This window comes from Phalaenopsis equestris, unplaced genomic scaffold (assembly GCF_001263595.1).
Source record: "Phalaenopsis equestris unplaced genomic scaffold, ASM126359v1 Scaffold000150, whole genome shotgun sequence".
In the NCBI taxonomy this organism is placed as follows: Eukaryota; Viridiplantae; Streptophyta; class Magnoliopsida; order Asparagales; family Orchidaceae; genus Phalaenopsis; species Phalaenopsis equestris.
The window spans coordinates 49,228-61,376 of NW_018164592.1; the positions used below are offsets into that span (position 1 = coordinate 49,228).

The 12,149-nt window shown below is 36.4% G+C and overlaps 1 protein-coding gene across 2 annotated transcripts in view; it reads right to left on the minus strand.

Annotated features, from left to right (window-relative positions):
- The window catches only part of LOC110021861 (myosin-11-like), a 51,481-nt gene that overhangs the window by 25,198 nt on the left and 14,134 nt on the right, over positions 1-12,149 (minus strand). For both annotated transcript variants that reach the window (XM_020720545.1, XM_020720544.1), the window contains exons 24-25: positions 5,477-5,575; positions 4,954-5,175 (exon numbers count right to left, since the gene is read on the minus strand). In XM_020720545.1, the coding sequence (XP_020576204.1) occupies positions 4,954-5,175; positions 5,477-5,575 (321 nt within the window). The remainder of the gene's footprint in view (positions 1-4,953; positions 5,176-5,476; positions 5,576-12,149) is intronic.

A 12,149-nucleotide genomic window follows, 5' to 3' on the forward strand; every position in this document is an offset into this window, starting at 1 on the left:
CTTATGCATCGTACATAAGCATCGAAAACTCAAACCAAGAAGTAAGAAAAAAAAGAACAAAAATGAGTTGAGAGAGAGGAGACACTGATCCACCTAAAACACTAAAATGACGGAGGACGGATCAACCCTCAAAACTCGTAACCAAAAAACCTGAAAAGGAAGACACAAAGATCCTTGAATCAATCCGGAAGGATATCACTTTCTCACATTTTTATAAATGGCTTAACCCGAGTCAAAATAGCCTCACACACCAGTGACTTCCTAACATCGGTGTCTAGCTCCCAAAGACATCTTTTATGAAATTAATTTATTCCAACCAAATGCTTTTTCAAAATGAGACTTAGAAATCTCTCAAACTTCAGAAAAGGAAAATAACTCGGAGAATACCACCACTAATACTCTCAAACCCATGCAAAAATTAGGATCTTCCAACTTCCAAACTAATCAATGGCCTCATATATCAAATAAGCATAAAATCTTCCCATATAACCAAATAAATGCTCACCGAAAAGGAAAGTGACCTCGGGGAAACCACCACTAGTATTTCCAAACCCATACAAAAATCAGGATCTTCCAACTTCCAAATTAATCAATAGCCTCATATATCAAATAAGCATAAAATCTTCCCATAGAACCTGAGAAATGCTCACGGTTGGGGTCAATAGAGGGGGGTATAGCCACCAAGGCTTTTGGTCAAAGCAAAACAGGGCCAAAGAGACTCGCGACCAAGGCAACCCAAGGCACAGAAGGAGAGGAGGCTCACGGCTAAAGCAACTCCAGGCCAACCCAAGGCACAGAAGGAGAGGAGGCTCACGGCTAAGGCAACCTGAATCAATTATATGACGATATTTGATATACATAAGAGAGTGAATGGACAAGCCTTCACAAAGCCTCCAAACCGACTCCAATTTCACCAAGTAGGACATAAGGAAACTGTTCAACTTATTCTTCAATCACTTCACTTTATAGATAGGGCAAAGATATACATTTTTGGATGACAAACTTGACTCATCAATCAACACCCAAGCCACTTCGTGTAGGAAGAGCCAAAAAACCCCAAAGGACTACCAACAAGCTCACGGGTAGGGGTAGGAACTAAAACCAGCAAAACCACACTCAAACTACCTCTCGGGTAAGGGCAGAACAAGGCAACACCGAGCTCCCAACCGGAGTAAAACCGAACCGCAGCTAAGGTTCAAACCCAAGCCACAACAAAAGGGTAGAAAACACTTCCATGCCTTCAAGACATAAAAATGCAATGCCACCATATATTTCAGATGATGATAGCTATGGAACTTTTCCAAATCAAAATAAGTTCCTCCACATTATGCGCTTTTAAGCTAAATATGATCATAAAACGCCAAAACTGAGTCAACCGAAGCCAAAACCGAGCCCAACAAGGGCCAAAGCAAATAGAACCGAACCCTTCCACAGCTATTGAGCAGGGGCAGGAATGAACACCACAACAGGCTCTCGGGTAGGAGCAAAGACAAGCAAACCGAGTCAAATCAAGCCAAAACCGAGCCTAGCAAGGCTAAAACAGGATCCAAGCATCGATATAAACTCAAGCTTTAACAGAAATTAAAGATTCGACTACTTCAAGGTAAACCGATCCATTTAGAATCGAAGGAACAGCTCACATGTTTTTTGAAACATCAAAATATAGAGTCAACATATGTCTTAAACAAGAGCAACAACATAGAGAGTATATTTAGACCACCAACTTAAATATTCCTAAGCATGAAACAACTTCAACTAGAAGTTTAAACAAAGTGATACCTCATGAGGTGTTAAACCCAACCACCAAAACGCCAAAACAAGTTACAAGATTTATTGAATTAAATAAATCTTCTTATAACATGTATTTTAAGCAAGGAAGAGTCATAAGAAGCCAAAATCGAGCCCCCAAACATGCATGAAAGGCCAAATAATCTCTCCAATATCTCATGCTAAATAAGAATAGATGAAAAGCCTCATAATACATATCCCAACATGCTTGCAAGAGGAGCCAACATCAGCTCAAAGCTACATTTTCAATTATTCCAACTTGCTTTTGAACAAAAAGAGAAAAGAGGAGCTAACATCATCTCAAAACCACGTTTCAACCTTCTTATTCACAATAATAGAAATATTTCATAGTTTCATCTCAAGCAAGTAGAGAAAAGAGAAGTACTTATATCATGTTATATTTCCACCATTTTAAGCAAGTAATTAAGTCCAATCCCTAAAACATGCTCATACTTCCATCTCTAGACGCTGGAGTAACATGCCTTTCAAAAATATAAGTGCAACACTAAGCTAACATGCCACATTATCCATTGCACCAAGCTAACAAAGACTCGATAGAAAGCCAAACCGAAAAGAGGCAAGGCACAAAAGGGAAAAAAGTACCTCCTCGAAGCAAAAAGAAAGAACACAGGAACTTTAAAGGCACTCCCCAACTTCAATTCATCTTCCAACAGCAAGAGGAAACCAATTCAAGCACCAGAAAATCAAAGAAGTGAGTGAGAAAAAAAAATGAAAGGGTTTCCTCCCTTGGAATTTTTTTTTTTTGTCCACCTCCAAGGCCACAAAACTAAGCTTTTAATAAAGAAGGAGAAGAGTGATTAAGAAGATACGGCAGAGGGATCGAGCGCAGAGGATAGGATCCTCACAGAGGCCACGCATTGTGGTAAGGAGAGTCGAAAACAGAGGATACAATCCTCGCAGAGGATAGGATCCTCGGCAATGATAATGGGATGGGTCGTCTACGAGATTGTCTCGCGTGCGAGAGGAACGAGCGCGGGAGCGAGACTCCAACGGCACGAAGGAGTGGGTCAGGCGAAACCGAAACAAACTGCGGCTATGGCAGAGGTCCACGAACGCGAGAGGAAGAAACGGGAGAGGGGAAAATGAAATTAGGTTAAGGATTTTTAATATAAGTTATTAATTATAATAATAATAATAATAATAATATATTATTTAATATTATTATTAACATTTAAATATGTATTTTCCCCAAGATGCGCCGTCGCAATGAAACAAACGTCCCCCCTAGGCAAAATCGATGTTATGGACGCATCGGAGCAGTCCGTTTCGTCATCCAGAGTCGTCCGGGCAACCTTGTCGTCGATCATGTCAAAAACGCATCGCGGTCTGAATCCTATCAAAATTTCGGTATGAGTTCAATCAAACAGGACGGTGAAGAGGACGGCGGCGTCAAATCAACGAGTACAGTCAATCCTAAGGTCGACAGGACTATAGGAATACTCTCTGAGTTCCTTGGAAGTAGCTTTACCTGCTAAGCGATTACGGTCAAAACTACTATATGGGACGTCAAGTCGAGCGAAGAAAAGTTCAAAATTGCTAACGAGGAGGGCTCCTTCACTAGTTTTCTAGGAGTAGTCGATAGAAAGGTCCTACGGCTAGATTTTAGGCTACTAAAGAGGGGAAAACTGCACCTCGACCAAAGTGAGGACAACAAATGGACCACCAGTAGGAATAGGAAAATCGTTGGCCAGTGCATTGGCATAGGAACACATCGTCAAGGCCATAGCAGATCCCGCAGCTGTCGGCGTCTCCTACCGAATCTCAAAATCCCGTAGCAGTTGGCGTCTCTTGCTGATAACGTGAACGACATCTCCTGCTGAGAGCGTCAAGAAGTTAACGTCGGGACAACCCAGTCATGTCATGCGACACAAAGGAGGGTCGTATATATGTTCTGCTTTGCTAGGGCTTCACCTCATGGCGAACCCTAGCGTAAGCTACACGAGATCTCTCTTGTCGTCTATTTCTCTGTTTTGTCTTCGTCGTCGACGTTGAAGTGCTCGCATTATTGTGTCATCGTGTTTCTGGCGGCAGAGCTGTGTCGCAGTGCTTCGCGTTCGTCATAAAAAAAAGATATATAACAAAAATATCATATATATATATATATGGAGAAATATTCATATAGTTTACAATATTAGAAATAGTTGCGGAGAGAAACAAGAGTTTACAATTAGCATTGAGTTCATATCTTTTCAAATGAATTAAAAAATGCTTATATATGATATTTATAGTGATGTGCCTTGGTTGCATATATGTGCTCTTAGTGAGAAATTCACTGAAATAAATGAAAAACTATACGAATGAACAAATGCATAAAAGATGGAGGACTTAAAAGCATTAGATCAAATATTGAGCATATATTATTTAATTTTACTAGATTTGTTATTAATAGCTATAAATTAATATAACTAGAATATAAGATGATAGCTAGTGTGAAAGGCTCAAGTATCATGTATCTATTGTAGATAAGAATACAAATATAGATCAATATACAACTTCTAGAGTTACAACTGGATGGCTAATTAGAGTTTCATGTGATAAGTTGATATCATGGAAATTTAAAAATAAATTTTATATAACGCAATTTACCTGATGATGTTGTATAAATCTGAATGTTGGACAATAAAAATATAATATTTAAGCCGAGTGCTGTGGAAATGAGAAAGTTGAGAATGATATGTGGTAAAATTATAAAGGGTTATTAAAAAAATTAGATAAGGTAAATTAAGGAATGATTATATTAAAGAAATGATACTATTAAAGGAATGGTTGAAGTGACTCAATTGAGGAGGGTAAGATAATTGAACATAGGCCAAGGTGTTTTGAAAATGTATAACTTATAACAAAAATGCATCATTAGATGAGTAGAAAAATCTAATATCAAAGGTTAAGAAAAATAAGAAGCAGACCTAAGATTACAAGATAGAATTTGCTCAAAATAATTTGCCAAAAAATAGGTTTAACACCACAAATAACTTTCAAAATAAATGAATAAAAAAGGAGGATTCAAAAAGTAACCAAACAGTAGTTGAGATAAGTTCATGATGATGATGATGATGATGATGATGTAAAATCATCAATCAAACAGAATATTAAAAAAAAAAACTGTTATATTATATTCCCAATAAAACTTTACAAGGCTATTACCTTCAGCTTTTCAACCTCAGCGCTCAATGAATCAACTTTCTCAGTATCTTGAACAAGCACAGTAGTTTCTTTGATAATAGCAGGTGCTTCTTCAATTGCTTTTTTCATAGCCTCTCGCTCCTTAGCAAGTAATGCATAAGTCTCGTTCACCTTACTCTGTAGCACTTGCAAAGAGCTCTGCAACTTTGCAATCTCCTGTGCTTTTGCTTCCTCCAAGTCTGTCTGTAATAGGGAAGAGTCACTGGAATTGATAAAAATAATACAATAATCTAGTCATAGTTTCATGTTTGAAACTTTAATTGTCATTATTGAAATGCCATAACTTATAATTTAAAAGCTACCCCCCTAAAATAGATCTATGATTCTTTGCTAATTTTCAAGAAATGATAAATGAAAAAGCAAGCACAATCTGCTGTCACGCATGACATATTCTTGGGTGTTTTCCCCCATAGGTAAAGAAAATTAAATTTCCAAGCAATTTTTTATATTATAAAAACCGTAAAATTTAAAGGATGATAATTACCCTTAACCGCTTCTCCAACTGTAAACGCCATGTAAGCTCTTCCACTGTTTTTTCAAGTTTATCCTTCGCTTCTTTGAGTGCCCCAGTTTCCCTGGCTGCCTGAATGCAAAAAGTGCTTTTCTATAGATAAAAGTATGTGTTCACAGGAATTTCAAACCTGAACTATTTGACATGTTGCAAAGGTCCAACTTCGATCAAAATTACCATAACAAAACTTTCACCCAACAAAAAAATGTATTTCAAGCAACAATTAACTTAACATTGTTTCATTTAAAATTCTTTTCCTTCAGCCATCTTCATTTTGTAAAAAGAATTCAATTCCCAGGGTAATACCTCTTCTCCAACTAAAATTTGACGAATAAGCATCGTTTTAGTTCTCTCAGTAGCTCAGAAGAAAAGTAACATTATTTTGTATAGAATAATTAAGAAGATACTCGAACAAACGTATTGAAAGCTGTATTATGATATATGTGATGGCTAATGTAAGATACAACATGTTAAGCTATGATTTAAGTTTAAGAATTCAAAAGCCAAATAACTATTAGCCAAAGGCTTTATTAAAAAAAATTTGTTTAACCAGGCCTAAATAGCCTTGCATATCTTTTAGATTTATTTACGGGTCATTTGGTTTGTCGAAAAATGTTGCTGAAATGTAAACACATAGGAAATGACTATTTGAGATTGGCTTTATGTGAGATAAAGCCAATCATTGAGAAACATGTGTTTTCACAGGTGTCTGGTTGTGGAAGATTTCTAAACCAACTCCGAATAACCGAGATAAAGCCAATCATGCTTTTATTGTTGCTAATTAGATGAAGAAAAGAAAGAAGTCCTTATAAATATAAAGTTAAAATCTACAAAGAGCAGTCACTTTAAATAGCCTTCAACGTCTGCGTTGGACACATGTTCGAGACATATTCACCTCTAACAAGCCTCGACAAGTCTTATAATGTCATGCGTGCCCTAGCATGATAAAAAATGTGTCGAATGTGCTTTTTCTTCCCAAAATTAGAGTGACATTTGGCCAAGGCATGTGTTAACATGTAAAGGATAGCAACATAATTTTTATGGTCCAATAGTTTTTCAGATCAATTTAGAGTGTTGACTTCATTTTTAGTAAGGTCTAGTTTTCTTCTTAGAGTTTAGGGTCTAGCCTTAGGGTTCTCCATTTGAATATCTTAGAGTCTTAGAAATCGGACCTGCCTCATTTTAGAAATACAACATACTTCTTTACCTTTTGGAATTTCGCATGTGTGGTCTCGGCCTCTAGCACTTGGAGGTTGAAACTAATATGAGGAAACTCAAAAGGAGTCCCTATAGGATCATTAAGCCCTAAGATTGCTTTATGCACAATTTGCACCTTCGCGCGCACAAATTTTGCAATTCGACAGGTCGACACGTTTGATCGCTACAATTCACATCGTCTGCACCGTTATTTATCGAAAACTTGAATAAAATTTTTGAAACAATCGATCGCGGACAAAAATTTTGCCGAGAATCGAATTTGACGCATTTTTGATCTGATCGTTACAAGGTTACCCGAACGACCCCGAATGACGAAATGGACTGTGTCAGTACGTCCAGAACGTCGAATTACCTAGGGAAGACACTCATTTTGATGTGGTTCCGTGCACGGACGAATATCACATGATTTGGAGAATTTTAAATATTAAATATTGTAAAATAAAAAAAAGAAAAAAAATCCTTTTTTTTAATCCCTAAACCAAACTCACGCACCCGTCCGCTCCATGTCCCGTTCGTGAACCATCAGGTGCTCTAGCTCTTCGCGTCACGCCTCTCTTGCTCGAGCCCGATACTTTTCTTCCTGATCGAGAGCCCTAGCCGAGCCCGCCCCTTCTCCCCTTCTTCAGTCGTAGCCCAAGTGAGACCCTAGGGCCGAGTTCGCGAACTTCTCTTCTTCGCGTGGCTTTGTCCTCGAGGTCCCCTCCACGTGCTCTGGTAAAGCTTCCACCTACCCTCGCCACGCTCCCTGTCGCGCTTCTGCTTCCTGCCCGCCACTCCCACCTCTTGTCGCTTCTGGCCCGTCGCCTTCAAGCATCGATTTACCTGCAGGTGAGTTCAGGTAATCTTCTCCTTTCTACTTTGCCTATATAAACCCACTTGGGGAGGGTTTTGGGGTTGTTGAAATTCTGGAGAGGGGGAGGTGCTGCCAAGACTTGGGTTGTTGTTGGACTCTCCCTGTCCAGTTCATCTTGTGTGGGCTTGAGGTCTCCTAGAAATTTTGTGCGTAAAGCTCGGGTGAGGTAAGAATTCTGAAATCGGTTGAATCTATGCTTCTCCCTCATGCTGGAGGCATGTGTTTCTGCTTATCAGTGGGAGTTCTTTGAGTATGTCTACAAAGACATGGCTCTCTATGGTTACAGGTTAGAAATGGGTAAACATTCACGGTTGCTCGTAAAAGCTTCTAAAGCTGGGAAGGTAAATGACTAACAATTGGCCATGTGCTTTTGTTAATTTATATTATAAGCATACAGGGATTTGTGGTATTTGCATAGGATGCTAGTTAAGCTTTTCTTTTTTCGGCTTTTACATACATGCCACTCAATTCCTGTGGTTTTACACTTCTTTCGCCTAAACTTTAATTTTTACATTCATGTCACCTAATTGTTGGATGTTTGCACTGCACATAAAACAAAAAAATAGAGATTTACATGTACGCCACACGATTCTTTTGCATTCGCATATCTAACACACAAAATTATGCTTTTAAATATATACCAACGAAATTTTAAATGACTGTTTTCTGCTCTATATTTGTGTCAAATTGCGAAGATTTAGAGGGCTTTCCTACATCGATTTGGGCATTTTAAGTACTGATTTTTGGAGGCTTTTATACGTTGATTTGGGCACGGGCACTTTAAGTGTTGATTTTTAGAGGCTTTTATACATTGATTTGGGCTCTTTAAGTGCTAATTTTTTTAGGCTTTTAAGCACCTTTTGTGACTGATTTGATCCTTGTTTTTGAAAAATTTAAACGCCTTTAAACCGATTTAGTTGTGGTTTTTTCCCTTGCTTAGTTGAATTTTTTTTGTTTTTTAGAAGTGGGTCCGCCTCCTCCGTTGATTTGTTTTTGTTATAATAATTAAGTCAAACATGGAAATTTCTGATTTAATTATTTGGAAAATACTTAAAAGATATTTGAGGATTAGTTTGAAAACACTTCATTGAAAGCAAAACACCTTAAATCACTGCAAGCTCAAGTTAGAATAATAAACTTTTTAGACTTTAAGAGCACACCCTAGGTAAGAGTTTTTCTACCTAATTTTCAAATGAATGACAAAACTAGGTATTTGACCTCAATTCATAAGTCAGTTAAAATGATAGACATAAGGATACACCATGATGGGTTCAAAACTTCCTTTTAATTAAATCAAGTAGTGAAATTCCCGCCATAACTTAACCTACAGTGAAACTCAATACTCCGGGCCGGGATTTGAGCTTGAGCCTTACTTGAGCCTTACACTCAAATCCTCCTAACAATTGGAGACATTCCCAATGTCACATATAAGTCACATACTCATGGATCTTTATACGTGACATTGTGTTTTGTTTTAATTGTTCTTGTTTTTTTATACCGGACTTTCTAGCGATTTGTTTAAGTTTCCTACAATTTGTTGTCATTTTTATTGCATTATTTACTTTAATGCACTCGCTAAAATCCTTGGGTAGAGAACAGTAGAACATATGTTAAGAGGTACACCGGGCCCTTGAGACCCAACAATAATTGTACTTACAAATACAAAACATAAACTAAACTTGGAGTTGCTACAGTTTGAAGCTTGGAACAAGTCTTCGTAGGCAGCAAGACGGAGAAGCAACAGGTGGAGGATGACGATCTACGACAACATATATTTCCCTAGTTTAAATAACAAGTCATAGGACTTCGAGGTAGTCTGTCTAGCGCGACATAAATCCACATAAATCTAAATCCTCATTTTATCGTTTAGGCATTTGCACAACAATGTTGTGTAATTTAAGCCCTAACTCGCTTTAGGTTTGGAGGTCATCATCCGATACAACGTAAACCCTCATATCTTCCAGGCTATTTATATGATCGTGTCATGCAAATATAAGTCCTAAATAATAAAACTGGCAAGATAAAACATAGATAAAACATCAAATCAAATAACATCTTCTCGAAATTGAAGTCAAATAATATGTTAGTTTTGGAAGTCACCGAGGTACTCCTCAGGATCTGTGATATCTCCTATCTTTTTTTTTCTTTTGATTGAAGAAATAAATGTTCCTATTTTGGTCCTTTCCCACTTGACTTTTCTAAGTCCCACCTTGGAAATCCTAAACTTTGAATTCAAGAAAATAGATACCTCTGATCATCATCGATATTTCTCTTAAATGACTTTGATCATCTACCTGAGAGGTCATTAACTATAGGGGTTTGCCTCTATAGAGAGCTTTAAGAACACATGTAATATAAACCCTACATAAAAATTCGCAGACTAAAACAGATGTCATAAATTCTCTAGTTTATTTAATCGAGTCTCACGGATAAATGATATGTTTATTTCTCGGTATAAGTATGTCACTTGTAGTATTGTGCTCGTTTATTTAAATTATCGTCTATATGGGATAAGTTTGGTCTCATATTTTCAAAATTAAAAAAATTACATATCAAATATATATATATATATATATTAAATCAAATGTCTCTTTCTCAATTTGACGGCCGACAAACGGTCAAATAAATTATTAACATAAAATATATAATTTTTTTTACTAATCTTTACTGAAAATATCACAATATGAATTAAAATATCATTAAGAAAAACTTTTTAAGGATAAAAAATCGAACACAAATGACAAAATGATTTCATTACTTCCTAAACTTTTCTAATGCATGCTAAAAATTACTCTTCATTTTCATATAATATTATCATATTGTGAAGAGATTATTCTACTTATATGCATTAAGAAAATATTATTTTACTTAAAATTTCCAAAAAATTTATAGGAAAATATTAAAATTTTCTTTGAGTGATTCATAAATTTTTAAATGTTTGAGAATTTTTCAAGGAAATCAGAAGCTTTAATATCTTAAGCATTAAATTATTCTACATAATTTACCTCTAAATTTAGGTAATTTTAGGAGTTTACAGTTTTTTTATATATTTTTTATTTTATTTTTCTTATTTATTAATAAATTTTCAATTTTTAAGGTAAATAGTTAATTATTAATAAGAAATTGGGGTTATACTCTTTACATTTTATATACCCCTTAAGCTCTCACTGATACAAGAGTTAACCAAAATAATAATAGAAAAGTAAATTTTATTATTGACTTCAAATATGAACTTACAATCAGACATGTTGAAATAGGAAAAAACAACACTCATGACACATAACATGCAGTTAAGGTGAATCGGACGTGGTGGTAGTTGTTGTGGGGGTCCAGAAAGCTGGTTGCAAGGTTGGAAAGTGGAGTAGGTGGATGCGACAATGAAACAATAGGTCCTTGTTGGCATGGGCGGCAACAAGGTGGTCGAGAGTTGGACAACAAGTAAAATGGGTTGGGAGTGACAACAGTGAAGTGAGAGGGCCAAAACAACAATACAATAGCAATATCTTTGTTGTCCTGGATTGCCAACGCGTGGGAAAGGGAGTAGCGGTGGTTGGGAAGGTTAGGAAGGTTGGGATAGAAGTTAAGGTTGCATAAGTGGTGGTCCTGGCGGCTAGAACAGTGATGGCAGCTAGGACAGAGGACTGGCTGGAACAGCGGGAAGTTGCAGGAAAAAAACCGTAAAGGGTTGTTTCCAGGAGGTTGCAGCAGATACAACGACGACGACAGTGAAGGAAGGGAAAGTCGAGAATAGTCACAAAATTTGAACGAGATACAACCAAAGTACCACTCACAATGGGATATAACCCTAGAAAGGGAAACAAAGACACTGGCATATGTCTCAAAAGAGAACGGGACAAAATTTGACTCTCCAAACTCTAATAAAACACATATAGGAAATGAATATAAAAAAAGAAAGTCTATAAAGAAAACGTCTTAAAAATTGGAAAGAAATCAAAAGTGACGCAATTGGTTCAGCTCTGCGCCATTCACACGACCTGGCTGTCACGTCCGCACTGATAGCTGGAGACACCCTTATAAGAATAATTTTAAAGGTCTGAGATTGCCTAAAAATAAAATTATAAAAATTTGAAAATATTTTAATATTATCTCTTTTTTTTTTCAATCGTTTATATTATAAAAAATTCAAAGTACTGCATATTTTGGAAATCAAGATTTTATTTTTATGATTTGAAATGGGTTTAAAATAAATTTTCCGATATTAATTATATTGCACCTTATTTGACAAACGGTAACTTAAATAGACAAAAAAAAAAAACCTAGCTTTGGTACTCATAGTGGCTACTCATAGTGGCTTTACTAGACATCACTATTTCGACTTTCTATGACGCACATTACTCTAGTACCAAGAAAGCTTCAAATGACCACGATAGCTTCCATTTCATCCCATATTTTTAATGAGAATTTTCTCTCAAATGTCATACTTGTCATCTTGTCTTTACATCTACATCATCTTCCTCCCATATATTCAAAAACACATTCTCTTCAACTCAGAGCCTCTTCAGCATCTTTAATCTGTTAGGGCATTATATATATATATATATATATATAGAAAAC